At 40.6% G+C, this 22,450-nt stretch overlaps 1 protein-coding gene across 1 annotated transcript in view; it reads left to right on the top strand.

Annotated features, from left to right (window-relative positions):
* ITCH (itchy E3 ubiquitin protein ligase) overlaps positions 1-22,450 on the top strand; it is a 91,333-nt gene that overhangs the window by 38,185 nt on the left and 30,698 nt on the right. The window contains exons 5-13 of the mRNA XM_060230983.1: positions 1,470-1,607; positions 6,132-6,174; positions 12,592-12,761; positions 14,203-14,437; positions 15,315-15,410; positions 16,408-16,582; positions 17,549-17,609; positions 20,056-20,140; positions 21,731-21,859. Coding sequence (XP_060086966.1) covers positions 1,470-1,607; positions 6,132-6,174; positions 12,592-12,761; positions 14,203-14,437; positions 15,315-15,410; positions 16,408-16,582; positions 17,549-17,609; positions 20,056-20,140; positions 21,731-21,859 — 1,132 coding nt within the window. The remainder of the gene's footprint in view (positions 1-1,469; positions 1,608-6,131; positions 6,175-12,591; positions 12,762-14,202; positions 14,438-15,314; positions 15,411-16,407; positions 16,583-17,548; positions 17,610-20,055; positions 20,141-21,730; positions 21,860-22,450) is intronic.

The raw sequence follows: 22,450 nt of genomic DNA, 5'->3' as shown, positions 1-22,450 counted from the left end.
CAGCGCTTCCATTATAGTTACTCCTGCACCTGAGGTCAAAAATAGTTTTTAGATATTTAATTTAAAGGGGGGGGGGTGTTTGGGTAAACATGTAAATGGGTTGGAGATCATCTTTAAGAACACTGGACAGTATATGTAAGGAAATTTTTATACTACATATAGATTTATAAGAAGCACACTTAATTGTACATTGTCCTCTTTACTTCATGTAGTACTATACAATGTTTCTATATTCCTCATTCATTTTTCTAGTATTCCATATGTCCTTGGAGGTCTTTAAAATATATGCACTAAGTAAAGATCAAGGCTTTCAAGTCCAGTTCTGTTTTTTTTAAGTACCTGTTCATATTTTGCTTTTTTTCCTGATTTTTTTTTGGGGGGGGAGGGCAGTACAAATCTACAGTATAATTTAACAAAAAACAAGTTGCATCTTGAGCTGGTTGTAGATCCATTGTGTTAGCTCATCCGAGGTCACAGGCTGCGAGCAAAGGGGCCATGAGCACTTTGGCTTGTGCCTCTGACTGCATCCAAGCTTTATACAACAGGAAGAGAAAATAAAGCAAAAGCTTGTTTACTAACTGGTTGAGACGTTCTTCCCAGATGCTTCTCCCCTGTAAGGTATTTTTAGGCTTTCCCCTCATGTTGGGCTTTGAATAAAAGCACTGAATAATTATGTAATTATATTTCAGTACACCACATGTAGAGAAACTTATTACTCCACATACAGTATCATCATCCTATGCTATTTGCATTGTGACTAGATTAAACATCCAGTCATTGTTTAGGAGTTGCTTTTTTGCTGTGCCATTCTGGTTGATTATAGTTTCAGAAATTGTTTAGGCCTTGACTCTCGTGCTTTGGAAAGAGGTGCTGCAGCAGCCACATATGTCTACACTCAAACTTGGTACATGGGTGGTATACTTAAGATTCTTTCTGTAGATGTTGAAGCTACTTATGGACAGAGTTTTCTTCCAGTGAAATTGTTATGAAGATAAATAAGAACTACAAAAGAGGGTTTGCACTACATAAATGTGCTATAGAAATTAGGTTAGCATGTCATTTAACTTTTTTTTTCATTTTTTAAAGTTTGGGAATGCCTTTATTGTGTGATGGTTTGGGGCTTGACCTCTAAGGAAAAGTATAGTATTCTAGCTCAGTATTCCTATTTTTTCAAGTGCATCAGATGTAAGTGCATATGAGAATAAACAGAATTGTAATCTTGGTTAACATAGCTGAGTGTGATCTTCAGTGTAAAACTTGAGAGCTAGAGACTCTGGAATACTGTTCTCAATAAGGGAATAATGCCTGTTTAATAAGCTGATTTTTAAAGAAAAATTGCATTATTGCCTTTGTTACTGAACTGTATTTTTATGTAAGATCTTTTCTGCAGAATGTTTTTAACTAACTGTAGCTAATTGTACTCATTTATATTAAGCACTAAGTGGTAAATCTTTTTGTATTCTCAATAGTGGAAGAAGTGATCGTGAACTTGCTTCTTGTTGGTGACAAAGAACCTGTTGAAGTGATTGGAGACTTGTCTGTTTGTCTAGATGGCATGCAAGTAGATCCTGAGCTGCTAACTAATGGGGATGCTCCAAGTCTAAGAAGTGAGTAATACGTGTATCATGTGTGTTTTCTGTTGCTACATTGTATAAATAGTTGTTAGCTTCTCATGTTCTCTCTTAAGAACTTAAGGCTGTTTTAAGGAAAGCACTCCTTGAGTTATTTTCCTCAGTCTTTATCAGCTTTGAGAAGAGTAAGAAAGAATCTCTTCAGGTGAAAGGGGTGAAAGTAAATTTATTACTGGTACTGTCTTACTCTCAGAGTGGGACAGAGCTCAGAGCAGAAGATGGGAAGTCCCATTTTAACTTTTTTCTGAGAAGTACTCACAGCTTACTTTTACCCCCAATAGGGAACCTTTTGTAAATTAGAGTTGCTTTTCTTCTTTTTTTTTTTGTAGACTCTCAGTGTGCACTGTGTGCTAATGAAGATGTGTAAGTGCAAGTAGGAATAACAGGCCTAGTAACTTCATAGACTTGTCTGCAAGACTGCCTTAATTTGGTTAACAGAGCTGAAAAGGTCTCATGGATCATCAGATGATCCCTCCCAGAAGTAGGAGTCCTGCCTAGCTATCTTTGTCACAGGACATTGAATCCTCATATCTAGAAATGGGACAGTAGGCTTCAAAAGGTCATGTGGTCAATCTGTCTACATCATGGTTTGATTCCATCTAAACCAATCAACCTAATGCTCGTCTAACCTGCTATGTAGTCTTCTGTGAAACAGAATCTACTCAGCCTCTTCTGTTGCTGGAAACTGCTTTACAGAATAATTCAAAGCAGGTCTCCCTTGAAGCTTACTTCGTTGTCTGGAAAGTGTACATAGGATTCCATTGTTAAAGGCCAAGCATAACATTTAGCTGCAGTTTGGGCCCGTTAATTTATTTTTGTCTTACTAAATTTATATCCTGCCTTTCTGCACTCACAAGAGCCACTGGAGCAGGGGTGGCCAAACTATGGCTCAGAAGCCACATGCTGCTCTTTCATACATGTTGTATGCCTCTTAAAGTCCCCACCACCCTGCTTGGAGAAGGCATTCGTCTCTTTAAATCACTTTGCCAAGACGGTTGGCAACTTGGAAAATGCATTTAAAGGTAAAGTTCTTTCTTTCTCCACCTCCCTCCCTCCAATGTCTGATGTTCATGTCTTGTGGCTTGTGGCTCTCAAACATCTGATGTTTATTCTCTGTGGCTCTTACATTAAGCAAGTTTGGCCACCCCTGCACTAGAGGCAGCTAACAAATTAAAATATATGTCTTGTGCATGAGGAAAACTGAGCTGTTGTCTACAACACAGCTTTTCATGTCTTTGGCTTTGAGCTTTATCAAATGTGTAGCATGACTCTGTATATTTCTGTCCTTGTTCCTCCTTAACTTATAAAAATGAGGCTTGATTGCAGTGCACATTAATGGAAAAAAGGACAATAATATACTTGATGTTTGGCAAGATTTGTGTGCTATTTGTACCAGAGCACAAAGTAGCTCCAACTCTTTTCCTAATTTCTTCCATTCTCCGGAATTCTAATATTGTTGGCACTTTAGATTCTCCTTACCTTCTTCCATTTTCATCTTGTAGTAGAGTGACCAGAACTTAATTTTATTGGTAGCCATGCCAGTCTGTCTGTAGCAGTAGAAAAGAATCCAGTAACACATTGAATACTAACAAAATTTGTAGTAGGGTATGAGTTTTTGTGAGTCCTCACTTCAGATGCAGCTAAAATATGAGTGTCTGCCCTATATATTGGAAAGTGAAGTAATTTCAGATGCCAAATGATAATAACAAGTGTGATTGGATTAGGTGTGATAGGAGTCACTAAGCCTAGGTCTGGATTCAGTCCAGGTGGGTGCATTGTCTTGAGCTTCAATATCCATTGTAGTTCAGCAGTCTCTCTTTCTAATCTCCCTTTGAAATTTCTTTGCAAGATAACTGCCACTTTTAGGTCAAAAACTGAATGCCCTGGAAGGTAACCTTCCTGGTGCCTTCTTGTGAGCAAGCACCCCCCCAAAACATCCTCTCCCCCGGTGTGGAACCCACCCAGAACTTATTGGCTGCAGGCAACATTCCAGGCCTCCACTGCTGGCTCCATGGGTGACTGGCTGCCTCTTTCCATGGCCATTTGGCCATTGCCAAGCCAATGCCGATTCTCCGTGCCTACTATCTCTCTGCATATCACACTTAATCTGGTTCCACCTGCTGTTGTCATACTTGCCATAAATTTTGTTAATCTTTAAAATGCTACTAGATTTTTAATTTTATTGGAATACTATCTGAAATGCATAGAGGAGTGTGGCAGATGCCCTCTTTATTAGCTAATATGGTGTTTGCTTGCTTTGCAGGGGCGCTACATTGCTGATTCTAATTCAGCTTGTCAGTCATGACCCTTGGCCTTTCCCCCCACACTGCTATTTGTTAAGACATGCCCATGATATGTACTATACCGGGTGTTCTTACCACAATGTACCTTTGCTCTATATTTGATCCATTTCTTTTTGCCCAGTGTTTACAACTTGTTCATCACTTTGAATTATGTTCTTGAAGTTTATTTGTATTGTCTTTATTGTCTTTGGTCTTTTAATATTCTAAGTACTGGACACAGGACAGAACCTTTGGGAGTGCCAATCATTAAATTCCTCCAAGCTGAACTGTTTACAACCGCTCTTGGTGTACAGTTCCTCAGCAGTTGCTCATTTATCTTACAGTTATACTATTTACTGCACATTTTAAAAACTTGTACAAGAGCAAGACCAATGAAAACATCCACGTTCTTTGTAGAGCTGCATATCAACCCCCCTCTGTTTAGTCAAAACTTTGTGTGTTCATGGAAGGAGACTCTATTTGACACAATCACTTTTGACAGCTCCCAAGGTGGCCCTGCCATGAGGCAAAGAGAGGTGACTGCCTCATGCATCAGGCCATGAGTTCCCTTAAGGGCAGTAGAACAGAGACAGAAGCCTTGTTGAAGTAAATGGGTAGCAGCTCAAAAGCTCTTGCTTTTCTTCCTCGGTGCCTGTTCATTATAATTAGTTTTTTCTGTAGGAGAATTTATTGGTAGTTTAACCCAGATTAGTTTGGAAGTTGGAATGACATGTGAAATTTCCTCCTTCAGGCACTGAAATGCTCTTTTTAGAATTGTGGTGGACTGTTACTGTATATATTTGTTCATGTAGGCGAACTGAAAATGCAGTTGAGAGCATGGAATATCAGTGCTTAGTTTACAACATAAATATATTGGATTGTCCTGGGAGATATCCTTGTTAAATTTTTGTCAGAAACTTGCTCACTTTTTCTTACAGATGTTTTATATTGTATTTTGTATCTGTTATTAGGGAGACTGATAGCTGAAGTTTGATACAGCATGCCTGCCCACCATTTAAAAGCAAGCAACACATTTATTCCCCTCCCCCTTTATCCAAGCCCTTAGCCAGAAGTTTTTTGTTAAGGGGGCGCCTGTCACCTAGAAAGCAAACTCCAGTGTCTGGTGCAACCTTCCCACTAGGTGCTTCCTCTAAAATAAAGTGGAATTAGAACTGGGGTGTGTTTTCTTTTCTCCTGGTACCTTCTTGTGAGCAAGCAACCCCCCCAAACACCCTCTCCCCCGGTGTGGAACTTAACGGCTGCAGGCAACATTCCAGGCCTCCAGTGCTGGCTCCATGGGTGACGGGCTGCCTCTTTCCATGGCCATGTGGCCATTGCCAGGCACTTCTTCCAGAAGCCCAGTGTGGCTCCCTGCCATCTATGGGGCCAGAGGCAGGTAACCACGATGTCATAAAGCAGCTTTCCTATTTGAAGACTTCATTAAAACCTTTAAAACAATCTGTTGTTTTATGTTCCGTAGACTCTGTAGTTCAAATGTCAACACTTCTGCTTATATTAGGTTTTACTTTTGTGCTATTCTTTCCTGTCCTTACTTCTGTGCTATTAATTCTTTCCTGTCTTTGAGAATCAGGCTTGCATAAAACATTACCTTCTGCAGTGTTTATTCTTTTGCAGTCCTTTAGTTATTGTGTTAATTTCAGACATCTATATATTAAGTATTATTATACAAACTGTGTTACACTGGAGGTCCTAACTATGACTTTAGTATTATTATTATAGGTAGGTTCGCTGTCACAGTCACTTTTTACAACACTATACTGAAAAGTACTCCTTATGTTTATCACTCAGGAATAGTAACGCTTGGCTATTGTTTGGAAAGGTATTAGTATTAATATTATAAAAGAATACCAAACCTGATTTAGGGTCCTTAAAAATAACAAATTACATACTTGACAGTAAACCCCATTGAAGTCAATGAAATTTTCTTCCAAGTAAATCTGTATAGGTTTTGAGACACTAGGCTTCAGACTTTTCAAAACTGACAAACAAGAAACGCTGTCATTGTTGGGATGTATTTAATAGGATATTTTCAAGAAAAAAATCATGCATGTGATATTATTTATTGTATTTAAAACATGAATGATGTAGGGGAAATTTTGTAAAGACAATTATTGGAAGAGACAGGCTTCCTCAACTTGTATCTTTTTGGAGCCTACATAAATTTTAAATAGTTTATCACATTTTCTTAATATTAAAGGTCCCTCACAGAATGATGGCTCCAGAACAAAAAACGAAACAAGGTAAGCATTTGATCTGTTGATAGTTCTTTTTGAAGTTGCAATTAGTGGGTCTTATAGAGGTTTGTCAGTTTGGGGGATAATCCATTATATTGGGAAATGTCTGGAAGTGTTCTTTGGGGTTACAAAATCATGTTCTAGAAAACATCTTCAGTAACTTGAATTATAGAAGAGTTCCTAGCTCTTTAAAGCACTTTAGGTTATGAGCCAAGTTTTCTAAAGGAAAGCTGAGAATTTATTTAGACCTTCACTAATGATAAGGAATGCAAAGAATAGGTGTATACATAATTTATAGCAGTTGTCTAATATACGCTTTCTTATCACCTCTTCATTTCCTGTGCCAGGTGAAATCTGTGTAGAATTCTGACTTCTAATTATTGACTTCTCAGAATATTATTTCTATACCACTCTGCTGTGTACAAAAAGCTTTAAAATTCTTAATTCATTTACACACCTGGAGAGGTATATTAGGATGAGAGAATATAAGCAAATAGACTCTTTGGCACAGATATGTACTTTGATTGTTCCCATACAACAATGAAACAAACAATTACAGTTTAAGGTGAAGCCTAAATTTTACTGAAAGGAACTGCAGTATGAATTAAAAGTCTAAGCTCAAACTCTGAAACTTCTACTTTTAAAATCAGTGCATTTGCAACCTTCTTTCAGACCCTGCCAAACCCATCATCTTGTTTACTGCACTTCACTAGCCTGCTTCTGCTCTCTTCCATTATTTTTTCAGATGTGACTGCCTTAGGTAGTATTAAACTTTGCATTTATCCATCTTAGAATTCTGGTTTCTCCAGTTTGTATTGCTTCATTCCCTGAAGCTCTTCTTCAGCATGGAATGTAAATTTAGTCTCTGATAATGAGCAGTAAGCACGGAGCCTTTGGACATGTAAATTTTCAGGGTTCCTGAGTAACTCAGGATGTCAGATGTCTTGAAAAATGTGTCTTAGGGCTCCTTGCACCTGTAAAGTTGGCTGCTATCATACTACTCCAGTCACCAGAGTGCAAAGCCTTAATCTAGCCTAAGGATCCTTCCTCCAATGTAAGTGGCTCTTCTGTCAGAGGAAGATGTCATGAGCATGCTCAGGTACCAGGAGCCCTGGAACACTTTTCAACATTCCAAATGCTTGAGAGAAAGAAATGTTTGCAGAGAGGCCTTAACTATGTAACCTTTGTGTAAAAGGAAGGGTGTGATGGTACAGAGCATAGGGTCTTCTGGCAGAGGTTCCCAGATTTCGGAATTGGCTTGAGAACAGTTTGGGTAGAAAATATTAATTCCAAATCAAGTTTATCTTCGTTTAAGATAAGTTTCTCTTATCAAGTGTAACAGTAATCACTGTAATAGTTCCTATTGTGGAATTCTAGTGACCAGGCCCCAGAGACTAGACTTTGTTAGAGAGAGAGCGCCCAGATGTTTCAAACTAGATCTATTTATTGAACCTTAGAATCAGTGTGTGGGGGGGGGTTGTAGAAAAAGCCCAGCTGGAGCTCATTTGCATATTAGGCCACACTGCCTGGGACAGGTCAGACCAGCCAGAGCCCTGACCAACCCAGGCAGAGCTCTGCTCCTGTGTGCTGCAGCAGAAAAAAAGCCCTTCTTAGAATCATATGAAAATCTTAGAGCAAATCATACAAAAGCATCATCTCCAATATGTAGAATTGTGCACACTTCTAACAAGTCAAGGAATGTACATTCCAACTACCCATCAAATCCTTGGGGTGGTTGGTGTGTAGCCAGTTTGGTGTAGTTGTTAAGTGCATGGACTTTTATCTGGGAGAACTGAATTTGATTGGAATGACCTTGGGTCAATCATAATTCTCTCACAGCTGTTCTGGACAAAGAGCAGTTTCAGGGAGAGCTCTCTAAGCCCCACCCACCTCACAGGGTGTCTGTTGTGAGGAGGGGAGGGGAAAGGAGATTGTAAGATGCTCTTAGATTCCTTTGGGTAGTGAAGGGCGGGCTATAAATCCAATCTGTTTTTTTCTTCTTCTAATGAGAAAACAAGCCATACGTATACCTTGCTAGCCACATATAGTTATCAAACCCAGGCTAAACTCTCGGACCTAGAAACTTGAAATATGGGAAGTGTGTTGCTTCCATGATGTAAGCGCACACTCTGAAGGGATTTTTAGGAATTCAACCCTTAAGGGGGTGAAAAGGGGTATAATGTGTTTTCTGTAGCGGGTAAAGCTGTGCTGTGTGCCTGGCAGGCTGCTGCCTGTTTCCGCACACATTTCTCTGATTGGTCAGCTGTGGAGCTCTATGTTCTGAGGTGAAGATCAGTTAACAGACAGGAGACAGTGGAACAGGTGTCCAGCCCAAACCCCTGGATCTGTGTAATAACATTGCTGCTGTTGCTGGGAAGGAGATAGGGTTGCCAGCTACAAGTTGGGAAATTTCTGGTGATTTCAGGGGTTGAGCCTGGATAAGGTGGGTTTTGAGGAGGAGTGGGACCTTAGACAGGTATAATGCCATAGTGACTCCACCCTCCAAACCAGCCACTTCCTCCTGGGGAACCATTGTTGCCACTCCCCAGGTTTGGACTGGAGATCACTCAGAATTACAGCTGCTCTCCAGATGGCAGAGATCAGCTCCCTTGGAGAACATGGCTGCTTTACTGGCTGGATTCTGTCATTATACCCTGCTGACGTCACTTCCTTCCTGCTTTGCTCCACACTGGGATTTCAGAGCAGTCGCAGACTTTCAGCCTAACTTACCTCACAGGGTTATTGTGCAGATCAAAAGGTGGAGAGGAGAATGAGGTGAGTTGCTTTGGTCTTCACAACAGAGAAAGACTGGCCTTTCCCTAGGTAGAGGCTGCAGGGAGGAGATGGAAAGCTGAAGTCAGAGAGCCAGATCAAAGTAGGTTCCTGGTTGGCTGGGAAGGATATAGGGTTGCCAACTCCAGGTTGGGAAATTCCTGGAGATTTGAGGAGCAGAGCCTGGAAAGGGTGGGGTTTGAGGAGGGATGGGACCTCAGACAGGTACAATGCCATATACTCCACCCTCTAAACCAGCCATTTTCTCCTGGGGGAACTGTTGTTGCCAATCTCCAGGTGAGGGCTAGAGGTCACTCAGAATTCAGTATTATAACTGGATTAAAGGTAGTTAAATACCATAGCAAAGCACAGCTTTCCAGTTAGTCAAGAATATGATGAAAATATGATCCTGCCCCTCATTGGCATATGGAGCCATGCCCAGATTTAGTCTATCATTTGTGGGGTCAAAAAGCCCCAGGCAACCTCAGACAAGGGTAATGGCTGAGGAGCCCTTGAGATAAGCATTACATATGTTTAGGCTTAAATTTTAGTACCAATGCCTCCTAATATGTAAACTTTGTGCTGGGACAGTGGGCATCAATAGCCAGGCTATAGGCACAGCCAGGCTGTGAGAGAGAATTGAATTATAGGAACTTAAGCCAAAAATGGCTTCATCTCCCCTAAAATTCTGCCACAGTGCCCTTTTTAATTTTACTGTAAAGGTATGTGAGAACATGTGAAATATATTGCAAAATTATTAGAATAGCATAATTTGGTAGCAGTCCTGTTTGTATAGGCATTAAGCAATATATACTGGTCTCCTTAAGGGTTTCTAGAACCATGGTTACTAATACTAGTGATACTCATTCAAACATTACACAAAAGCTATTACTAGCTTAATGAGGTGTTCCCAATACTGGGGCTGCAATCATGGAAACTACTTGGAATGGGAGCAAGTTACATCAGCTCTTTCTACTACGCCCTGCGTCATATCCCTGAAGAAAAAAAGTTGGAGCAGGCTTCTCTTAGGAATACATTTTGTAGCATTTTCCATTTTACTGGCATGTGTATGTTTGCTTTTGCTTTATTTGCTATGAGAAGATGGTATGACCTGACCCTATGTAGCTGATTGAGCTAATGTTCTGCCTGTGTTCTGTACAGTACAATAGAAAAACTGGAAGACCTGTGAGGACTCATGGCAGGGATGAACCTCATCCTCATCCCGCTGTTCCTTTTCCTATGCTATCTCAGCTTTCCCTCCTTTCCTCGTCCTCACAGCCCCTGCAGCTTCACTTTCCCTCCTTCCTTCCCTTCTGCCTACTTCTCTTGCCTCTGCTGTTTTCCCTCCTATGCTTCCTTCCCACCTTCTAGCCACCATCCCCTCTCCACTTCAGTTTCATCCCCACCTCCTCCTTGTCCAGGCCACTGCTTCCCCCTTTTGAAATGAAATTGTGGTAGTCATTTTGGACTAGTTAGGACACTGCAGACGGAATCGCTGATATCTGTTACTGCCTAGGCAATTCAGAAAGCTGCTGAAGTCTCATGAGGTAATTTCATGAAATAGTAGCATTTTAAAAACCTCTTTAAAACTGCCCTGACCTGGATAGCCCAGGCTAGCTCAATCTCATCAGATCTCAGAATCTAAGCAGAGCCGACCCTGGCAAGTACTTGGAAGGGAGACCTCAAGGGAATACCAAGAATGCAGAGGCAGGCAATCAAGTCATCTCTCTGAAATGTCCTTGCCCCAATAGTGGTCACCGGAAGTCACCATGACTTCCAGGAATGCAAGCATGCATGCACGTGCAGCAAAAAAAATACATACCCCACCCCTATTTAAAACTTTTTAGAATTCAAGATTTTTCTTAAAATTGCCCCAAGTTTCCAGAAACATCTCCCCTTATTGTGTTTCCAAAGCCCCCCTCCCCGCCCCCGACCTTTGGATCTGCATTCTGGGGCTAAGTTCAGAGTTAAATATATAATAAACTGCTGGACCATTGTGCACACCTCTATATAATTCTTTCCCACATAAGTCATTTTTGAATTGTGACTGAGCTTCTGTAAGAACCTGTGGGTTGAGGTACAGTAGAAGATAAAGGATGCCACCTAAAGATTTCATATAGAGTTTTCACATATTGTAATGTCATTACTACAAAACATGAAATGACTTCTTCATCTGAATATCTAGTGGTAGATCAATTAATATTTATTTAGCAGAAAACAAAGACTTAACTTTATTTGCACCTACATTTTATGCCTAGGATAGTGATATATACACCTCATATATCTACTTAGAATGTCTTGATTGTATGCAGGAGAACAAATACCACTGGATCTTTTGCATTCCATCTGCAAGCATCCTGCTTCTCTGGATGGATCATAGCAAGTCTTGCTTCCAAGGGCATTGCAAATAGCTGAACATTAATTGCTGTGGGCAGGATCCTGTGAGATGCAAGAGGAAGGCAGTCAGAGTTGTAGAGATTTCCCTGCTTCCCCTCTTAGCTCTCAGAACAGGTGGTCAGGGGAGCCTTCTGAACAAAACGCCAAAGAGGCATGGAGGGCTGCAGTGAGGAACGGGAAATGTTAAATCTTCCTCTTTACCCTTCCACCACCCTGTTTCTTTCATCACTGGAAGGAAGGAAGTTAGGTGATTTCATGTGACTGTTTGTCCTCAGTGTGAGGGTGCCTCATGGCATTTGCTTGTGAGGCTTCCTGGACCCCCACTGGCATTGGCTTTTTAGCAGGTTTGGGGGTGTACTGATGGCAGGGGGAAGGCAAAAGGAAGAGATCAGCTTCCATGAGCATGCTACACTTGCAGATCATAGGAATTTAGCTTCTGAAATGAAGTTTACAATATAAATAAGACGATGATAAAAAACACAATAAAGGCAATATGAATAAAACAACATAACAGGTCAGAATTTAAAAACTCCAATTAGGACTGCCAGTTGTTGTTTTTAAAAAGCCTAAAAACAAAATTGGTCAAATGCATTCCTAAATAAAATTGTCCTCAGCTGCCTCTTGAAGATTACAATAAGGAGGCACTGGCACACCTCCTTGGGGAGATTGTTTCATAACAGTGGCACTGCCACTAAAACTGCCCACCACATGAGCTTCTTTAATTGGTGGGACAGTCAGGAGGACTCTCCCTGTGATTATAATTCTTATGCGGGAACGTCTGGGAGAAGATGATCCTCCAGATACCCCAGTCCCGAGCCATGTAGGGGTTTAAAGGACAAAACCAGCATCTTGAATTGGACTTGGGAGTGGAACAGTGGCTGGTGTAATTGCTGTATATCAGTCATATGCTCCCAGTAATTGGCTCCAACATGCAGACTAGCTGAAGCATTCTGCACTAGCTGCAGCTTCCAAACACTCCAAACACATCCACAGAACCAGAAGGGGCTGGTATGGGATTGGTGCCAACCTCAACTGCAAATGCTGGGGCAGAACAAAACGTGGAAGTGGCAACATCAGGAGCAACTGTACCTGAGTGGAGCGCATTGCGATAGACCAGGCAAGGATCATTGTGGCTAGACCACACTGAGCCAGGAATGGGCGCAACTGGCACACCAGCCAAGGGTGGGCAAAAGCACTCAGAACCATTGCAGCCTTTGGGTCTTTGTAATGCTTTTTGCTTTGTTTGTTCTCTAGGAGTAACACACACAGTTCTGAAAATGGTGAGACTTCTGGATCTAAAGAAAGCAGGGTAGCTAATGGCAGTGATGGTCCATTAATTGCAAATGGAGGTTTTAAGCCTGCTAGACCTCCAAGACCTTCTCGACCACCTCCACCCACTCCACGAAGGCCCTCTGCTCCATCTGGTATGTATACCAATGGGATTTTTTTTTTTCAAAGCTGCTGCCTGTAAAATCAAGTTTAGGGTTATTATGTTACCGCCCCACTTTATTATGTTAAAGCTGTATCAAATATAGTGAAAGATATTCCACTTACATTGAAGGATCTGATCCATTTCCACAGATTATTTTAAGAAATTAATTTATTGAATATTGGTTTTTTTGTAGTACTGTGGCTTAGATCATAATGAGTATGCTTTAGCATTGATGCAGGACCAGCAAACTAGAGTCAGCAAACTAGACATGGGAGTCAGCAAACTAGACGCTGGCCTGAGGTAGCCAGCTCCCACAAAGGTGTGGGTGGGGGGCAGGTTCCCCCTCCCCGCTCACGTCATTCCTGAGCCTTTCTCGGCTCTAAAGGTGGGTCGGAGGAGCTCCCCGATCCCTCAAAGTCAGGAAAGAATGCAACTTCCCCTGCCCAGCGTGCTCCGAACTCAGAGCACACTGGGCAGGGGAAGGTGCCCAGTGTTCTTTTAAGGGTTTGGGGAAGATCCCACGATCCCTCAAAGCCCAGGGAGAATGTGGCTTCCCCTGCATAGCGTCCTCCGAACTTGGAGCATGCTGGGCAAGGGAAGGCATCCAGCAACCCTGTCCTGCTTTGTAGGGAGCTTAGCAGGGGCCGCAGGGTGGGGGGAATATTGTTTCTCTGCAGCCCCTGCTCAGCTCATTATAAAGCAGGACAGGGCTGTTGGGCAGGGGGCACGCCGCACCCTGTTGTGATGACATCACTTCCAGGTGACATCATTGCAGTGCGCTCGCTTCTCATGCATGATTAGTCACCGGGGGGGCGCAGGGTTCTGCCTTGGGCAGCAGAACCCTAGCGCCAGGCCTGCATTGATGAAACCTAATATTTTTGTCTACCATTTAGTTAAAGACTTCTATTGAAAGGAAAAGCCTAGAAGCATCTCTGAGAAAACTCACTGTGTTATGCTTAAATTATGGAAGTTTTTCACCACAAAAAAATGAAGATGTAGCTTTTTGTCTACTCCTACTGAAGCTGCGGTCTATGGAATATTTTTTCAAAATTTTTCAGTCCTTCTGTGGTCAAGAGGAGAGGAAGGATGTTTCTGCAAAAGAAATCCCTTTCATGTTTTAACTAATTGGGTGTGCAGAGTCCCTGGAGTGGAAGCTGCAGAACTAAACCGAACCATCTGTTTATCTGAAAGTTATGAATGTAAATGGTAGTAGTGGTAACTTTCTACGTAGTGCTTAATGTGAATTTGAAAGTTTGCAGAGATATTACCCAGACAACATTTTGCCTCATGTATTAATTGCTTTGCTTAAAAATCTCACTATTTCATTTTTTGTTCCAATTAGATATTCAAAAGCTTCTCTATTCATATTTTGTCCAACTACAATTGGAACAGTATGAAGTATAACCCCCCCCCCCCATTGTGTTGTTTTGCAGCATGTACCAATGGGCCATCATCTGCATCCACAGAACCAGAAGGGGTTGGTATAGGATTGGTGCCAACCTCAACTGCAAATGCTGGGGCAGAACAAAACTTGGAAGTGGCAACATCAGGAGCAACTGTACCTGCATCAGGTGCTTTGACTACACCGCCAATATCCAGGCAAGTTCAGCCTGTAACTCCTGTGTCGCAGCCACATCATGCAGTCAGTCAAGGTCCTCTTCCACCAGGGTAAGAATTCACTGCTCTTTATATCTTATAATACATACTTCATTCTAATCAGATTTTGTTGTCTAATGAAAAACCTCTTACAGTGTTTCTCAGTGGGTGTTTTTTCCCCCAAGGCAACTATCTGGATAAAGTGTTCTGTTTGGCTACTCATCCTGTAGCCATCAAGTACAGCACTTGATGCATGAAAATAGGTGCATTTTTAATACTGTAGAAGAGTAGCACACGGTACAGTTGGTAGTAGGTAGTCAGCATGAGCAGGATGTTTCGAGAGTCTTGTATGCAACACAGTGTAATAACAGTTTTGAAGACTTCGCCTTCATTTGCTGCCACCACCAAAAACTTTTGTATGTTGCTGAATACACTAACATTGGGAACTAACTTCTGTAACAATGAAAGTGTCAGAACAAGGCAGCTGGTATGGTTCCTGCTATCCAAATACAGTTGGATGGAGTGCTCCAGTACTGCTTGAGTGTGCATACGGAGGAAAATGGGTATTGTAGTAAATAGGTGCAAGTGGGATGAAAATTCTTGTGAGCTAACATGGCTGCTACTGCCTGAAGTTTGTTGAATGGAGTCTTGATCTTGAAATGCTTAGTCTCAATGCAATATGGTATAGTGCAGTGTTGGGCAGAATTCTAATTTGTGTGGCTTAAAAAGCTCTATACCTTATGGCATCTCCAGCAGTATTAATGCTAGAAAGACTGCTGAGAAATGATGATCAGTGTGATATTAGGCAGTATCTTTCTGTTAAATGTAGATAGGTGATGTCTCAATATTAGATACAGTGTAGGAACCAGTTGCAAATCTGTGTGATAGCAAGAATTCAGGGTTGAATAGTTTTGAACAATGTTATATATAACTCTTTGTCTATTTCTAGCTGGGAGCAAAGAGTGGACCAACATGGTCGAGTGTATTATGTAGATCATGTTGAAAAAAGAACTACATGGGACAGGCCAGAGCCTCTTCCTCCAGGGTGAGTTACTGAGTGAGCTGAGAAACTCTAACAAATGTTTTGTTTTCTGTTTTTATGTGGGTGTAAAATTTTCTATTTTTATGTGGTTTATGCCACTGTTTGGTGATGGGGAGCAGGACTTCTGAATTCGGCCCTTTTGTATGGTGAATCTTAAATCTAGCTATAATTTTTTGGTAAATGGATGGGCAATTGCTGCACAGCAGCAGAGGCATATGATGCTCTCAAGAAGATGCAGGAGGACCCACAGGAATGGATCTAGCATAGGCAGGCCTGCTACACTGTTTACTGCTGCCTGTCTCAAAAACTAGAGCCAAAATCACCCCAAGGCATTGCGGGGGGCAGCCTTGTGGATATATTTATTTATTTATTATTTTCTATTTATAGCCCATCCTTTCCAAAATGTGCTCTGATACATGTTAATACATACTACAGCCAGGGGTGGTTTTATGTTTTAATTATAAATATTTTATGCTGTTTTTACAATTTACTGTGTTTTACTTTGTGAGCTGCTTCTGGCAGGTCTCTGTTGAATTGGCGTGCAAGTTGTCTAAATATAGGTCGTCACTTCCAAAGTGCAAGAAAATGCCCATCCTGCTGAAAAGATGGGCTACTATGTTAGGCACTTCCCAAGAATTCCTAAAAAGGGATGGTCAAATAATAATTTGATTGGAGCATTAAAATACTTATGTTACCTTTCTTCAGCATAGTGAAATAAGTATTCTGGCTGCAGATATTAATTACTCATTCAGAACTTAGTTGCTGAAGGTTAACTCAAAATTAAAATAAATTATGAAAACTGCAGAATGGGTAACAGAAAGAGATGGTGCTTAAAAGTGAACCACTTTCTCCTCACTCTTCTAGCAAGACTGCAGAGCTGTTATGCTACTCTCTGTTTTACGTGGTACAAGCTCACCTATTTCATTCCTATTGTAGTGCATTTTGATAAGGTATTATGAGGTCAGTGTATGCATTTGACTATCTCGTCTGTATTTATTAGCTGGGAACGCAGAGTTGACAACATGGGAAGAATTTATTACGTTGACCACTTTACCAGAACGACAACCTGGCAGCGGCCAACTTTGGAATCTGTTCGGAATTACGAACAATGGCAGCTTCAGCGCAGCCAGCTTCAAGGAGCTATGCAACAGTTTAATCAGAGATTCATATATGGGGTGAGAACACTGATGACTGGATTGAAATTTGTTCCATTTGGGGGGGTAGAGGTGGGTGAGAAAGCGATTTCAGTTCAATGATGCTGTCTGTGCCCTTGGCCTAAAAGTCTAAGCAGAAACCTGCTAAGATCCTTGAACCAAAAAGAAGTGGAGTAAAATCTAAGTGCAGCAGTTCCACTAATGGAAAGTTTTAACTACCTTTATACAAAGTAAAAATGTTAATCAATCTTACTTATACCTTCAACTGTGTCAGTCAAAGTATCTTCATATCTTGAAGAACCTAGAAATATTTCCATGTATGGGTTCCTGCTTTCAGTTGCAAGTAAACATTACTGGTGGTGTTGGTTCCAAACAAGCCAAATTTAGACAAGCACTTCAGTTATTAGCAAGATAAGTTTTGAAAATAGCTTCCCATAGTCAAAGTTTAATATATAATTTGAGATTTATTATGTTCTGGCCTGAGAACCTTGTTCTCACTCAAAATTGCAAGTTAAGCAATCTATTAGTGCTTTCTAGCAGCAGATTTCAATAAATCTCCTCACAGGGTGTGGTCCCTAGATAGTGTGAGTGGGGCCTCACCCACAAGGGACGTGACTCATCAACTTGATCAAAGCCAAGCTATTTTCACAGCTTAAAATCATAGGAAAAATATAAAACGTTCACTCTTCTTTGTTAAAACTTGAAAATCCTGCACTCCCTTCTAATGCAACTGGCTTAGAGCGAAAGAGTCCCTTAAGTCAGTGGGAGGGATTCTTACACCTGAGGAAGGTGCCACCATTATTAGAATGAATCTATTGGATCCTGCCTTTTGTTCTAGCTAAACATTGCATATATTGAAACAAATAATTTCACTTCTACAATCTAAATGAGTAATCTGAGGAAATCTGCTCTTCTTGAGATTTCTAATGTTGGTATCTTAGATTTTCCAGTCAATGGCTGTTATAACCGATCATCTTGTGATTGTAGAATCAAGACTTCACACAGAACAAAGAATTTGATCCTCTTGGTCCCCTGCCGCATGGATGGGGTAAGGACTTTCTTTATGAGTGCTGGTCCTCAAGATCATTTAATTAAAACAAATTTCTTATTAAAAACAAAATAAAATGCCGATCTGTGTTCATTTTTCTAATTAGCTGGTTAAGTCCCAGAGTACATGTAGTATGAAACAAGATTTCTTAAAAACAAGTTATGAAATATCTAAGCAATGAATGTTTGCATGTGACCTAGAGATAGTATAAATACCTATACCTTGTAGTCTATTTTTTCTTGAGCCAAGAAAAAAGACGGGATATAAATATTTTAATAATTTTTTGTTTTTAATGTGTCAGATTAGTTTGATTAGTTCAGGGCTTTTTTGCATCCTCATCTGACAAGTTCTATGTATCTACAGCTACGGCAAAAAGTGTAATATTTAGCATAGAAAATTCCATCAGGAAAAGAATCTGCCTATATTAAAGACAGCACCATAGAATGTTTTTTTAGAATGTTTTAATTGTATTTTATTGGTTTTAAATTGTAAATGTAAATATCTAAATTGACAGCCACCCTGAGTCCGCTTGCGGAGAGGGCGGGATAGAAATTTAAGGTAAATAAAATAAATAAAGAAAAGAAGAACTTTTCTCCTGTTATATAGTAAGTTTATAAGACCAGGATGCATTTATTACTTTAGTTGCAGAATTGTAGAAGTTCAGATTCCTGTCCAGACAAGAACAGTAAGACAGTTTCTCCTGCACTCTGTAGACCTATGGTGGTCCTCAAGATCACTTGAAGTACTTGTTCTTCCCTGGAATACAGAATATTTTCTTCATTCTCCTGAGGAAATCTGATACAGGAGATAATTGATGTCAAACATATTTCTTTTCTTTCTGATTTTGTAGATCAATATCTTTGGTATATTCTTACCAAACATAAATAATGCAATAGGTTGGATCCAAAGGTGCCTTTCCACAAATGGAAGGTACATCTAGATATCCAAGAAGGGACTTGTTTTTTTCAAGTTTTCCACTCAGGCTGCAACCCACATTTGTTTTCAAGGGTCCCCTGACCTTCAAGAGTAGCTTTTTTGGGTAGTGCAGATGTTTCTAAAGATAGGAAGAAAGTACCCATTCTGCCAGGAGAGGTTCAGTCCAGATAGGGCAGTCTATCCCCGCAATCATCCCTTTGTGGAAGGACTGATATACAGCTCTGTTCTCTCGCCTTCTGATACGCACAGTAGTATACGGAGAATTACTCAAAAATTGAGTCCTCTGTGTGACTCCTGTATCTTCTTCCTCCTTGCTGTCTTGTGCCCATAGTGAGGACAGACTGGATTGTGGCTGGATGAGGACACAAGAGTTGCATGTGTTTCATTATTAATAACGGCTGGACATGCGGAAATATATGCACTCCGATGGGAAGAGATAGCTCTGTGGGGAGTCCTGTGCCAGTCCGTCCACACATGCAGATGTTTCCTAAGATCCATTTTAAAGTATATGCAGTTTATAGATAAATCACACTGTAAATTCTGAAATAATCTGAGCAGCACCTTTGAACTTTTAATAAGGTTTCCTCAGTTGGAGTAGAAATTGGGGCAACTACCTCATAAATTTAGAGGAGGACTGCTAATATTAATCATCGGATCTGTTTTTTAAAATGAATTTTGACTCAAGAATCAACAAGAGGATGGTGAATTGTGTCTGAAGAAATTTCTAGTCTAGGCTTTCTTTTGAGTACTAGAAGACAATTGATGAAGGGAAAGAACTTAAATTGCAATGTGCCTTTCCATTAATACATTTGGATTCTGCTGATACATAGCAATCAATTTTGGCTTAACTATACATATCCGTACTTTGGCAGTGCCCCTCCTTCCTCCCCTGCCTCCCTCATTTTCAGGAAACTATAGTTCCTTTATGTGTGAATTGGGGAAAGTGCGGTTTGAGTAGCTTGCTTAAAAACTAGGGAGGGGCTTTAATTCCATGGCAGAACATCTGCATTGAACATGGAACCTTCTGCATGCAGTCTTCAGCTAAAAAGATAAGGTTGCAGGTGTTGTAAAGGATGACTGCTTGAGCTCCTGCCTGTTATAGTAAAGCATTCCTTAGTTTGATGGACCATTCCTTGTATGTGTATGTAAACTGGAATTGTGAATCATGGTTTGCTATTTGAGTTTCCAGACTAGCTAGGTTTTTCTCAAACACTGCTTGCCTGGGTCATGTGTAATGGCTAGCTGGGAAGGAACCACAGTGGAAAAAGAGAAGATAGTAATGAGTGTGTAAGCCTGACATGTACACTCCTGATCTTCCAAACCATGATCAGGAGGGTTGGGAACATTATTTCTCTGAGACTGAATATTGAGGAGATACCACGTGTAGATTGTTCCTGATGGACTTGTACTGAATTTACACTTAAAGGGAGACCCTAAGGAGTCCAACTTGTACAGCTGAATTGACTTTTCAGTTTATAAGAACTACTAACATTACTTTATTTTCTGCCAGAAAAAAGAACAGACAGCAATGGCAGGGTATATTTTGTAAACCATAATACTCGTATCACACAGTGGGAAGATCCTAGAAATCAAGGGTAAGATTTTTCTCTTTAATTTTTAAACCTCTTCATTTTTCCTAGCAGAAAAGGAAAACCAAGTCAACATTGATTACTAAAATAGGATTTGTGTGTGTTCAAGCTATAAGCAGTAGTAGCAAACAAGAGATAGCTAGTTTTACAATTGGGGCGTGTGTGTGTGTGTGAAGTGCCATCAAGTTGCTTCTGACTTATGGCACCCCTATGAATTAATGATCCCCAAAACATCCTATCATTAACGGTCATGCAAACTTCTTGCAAAAAACAGGAATGTGTTCAGAAATAATAAAATCAATAAAGAGAATGTGCGTATTTGCACCTTGGAAGGAAAGACATGAAGGTCAATCATGAAAGGAGGAAAGCAAAATGAAGGAAGAAAAATGTGAAAAAGAGGAAGAATTGTTTTATTCTCTACAGCATACGTGGCTATCCCTGTACAAGATGTGACTGAGTAGACAAAACTATGGAGCTGGGTGGAAGGAAAGGAAGAGGAAAACAGGCTGCTGAAAACAACAGTATTGTTAGGAGGCTGCAGTCTTTACAGTAACTGTAGCAACCACGAGCTGTGCTGATTGGTCTGGTCTTGCCAAAATACTGTCTTGGTTGATGAGTTTATCAGGATATTTTTCCTCCTTGTAGTAAACTTTACAGAAAGGTATGACCTGGAGATAGTCAGAGCTACTGCTGTTTACTGTGCTCTGTGTTCCCTGCTCCCTAGTGGCTGCAGTTCAGAGCTGCATTGGAAGTAAAATAAATTGAGATGCTTCAGCTAAATGTAGCTTAGCACTGCTTCTAGGACCCTCCAGATGACTTGGGCATCAGCAAGTTTGTCCCTTCCTCTTGATAACCATGCCTGTATGGCAGATTTTGCCCATGGATTTTTTAGTATGGAGTTCAAGACAGTATGCCATGAACTTTACCAAAGCTCTCATTTCCCACCAAATAGGCACCAGAGATGGAGAGTAGAAATTGGTTTATTAGGTGTAGAATTCTGCAGTTTCTCACAGGAAACTTTAGTAAACTATTTGTAGTTTTTTTATCCATGAAACTGGCAAACATGGTACTTTGCACACACCTGTCTCTGCTCCCCCAAATCCATGACCCTAAGATCATGAGGACATAATTCCAGTAACTTTGGTAGAGCTTTTGGGGTCCCACCCACCCCTGTGATCTGGGAACCATTCACTTTTCCTTCTGTAGAGCAAAAACACACACTCCCCCCCTCCACTAATCTGTGACTGTTAAAGAGACAATGACTGTAGTACAAGAACTAAACAAAAATTGAAGAAGATGAGCATAGTGGAACCTCCTGAATAGCCATGTTATTTTGACTAGGCTGTCTGGTGTAATTTTTATTTTCTATTCTAATCACGTGATTAAATAAGTATATTAACATCTTTGGGATGGCTTGAGGGTGGGAAATCATAAGCTAGCAAACAGTTTTCTGCTTTGTGATGTTGGTTTTACCTTCTTTGCTTCTTGGTATAACTAATCTTTTAATCATAATTGGCATTCTATCAATAAGTATTTTGTACTATTTGCCGACAATATGTATAATGTGGATTCATATCTTTATATCTGTTTCTGCAGACAGTTGAATGAGAAACCTTTACCAGAGGGCTGGGAGATGAGATTCACTGTGGATGGAATTCCATATTTTGTTGATCACAACAGAAGAACAACAACATATATAGATCCTCGTACTGGAAAGTCTGCCCTGTAAGTTTTCTCTTGAGGGTGTGTGTGTGTGTGTCTGCACCTGGAAGTCTTGGTGACCTCTGGTGATTGGCCCTTACTGGAAGCCTAGAGGAGATTCAGAGAGATGGCTCAATAAAGCCTGCCTCTGCTCTCCTTCTGGTATTCCAAGGTGGTCTCCCATCCAAGTACTTGCCAGAGTCAACCCTGCTTAGCTTCCAAGATCTGACATGATCAGGTTTGCCTGGGCTATTCAGGTCAGGGCTTTGTATGCTTTCTTTAAGTAAAACAAAGCTACTGTTGGGGTCTTCTGTATTCACTCTGGGATTCTAGTATGATTTATAGTAGATATTTTAATTTTTTTATTTTCAGTGACTGTTTCATACCTGTCCAAGTTCATAATTTTAAAGTGGCAGTTACATTCGGCAGTGTTTCTGAGACAGTTGTATTGACTCGATTTTAAACACTGATGGATAAACTAACCCAAATTAACATTAACAAATGCTTAGGTAGCTACCACCTCAACCTTGTTATGAATGGGCTTTGATTTACCTATACATAAACTGTAGCATTGGTTAGTCTAAGAGGTGAGAAAAGTGAAATATTCATTTTCTT

The sequence above is a fragment of the Heteronotia binoei genome, chromosome 2, assembly GCF_032191835.1.
Source record: "Heteronotia binoei isolate CCM8104 ecotype False Entrance Well chromosome 2, APGP_CSIRO_Hbin_v1, whole genome shotgun sequence".
NCBI lineage: Eukaryota > Metazoa > Chordata > Lepidosauria > Squamata > Gekkonidae > Heteronotia > Heteronotia binoei.
Note: the sequence above shows the minus strand (reverse complement) of the source record. Positions and strands in the feature narration are given on the sequence as shown.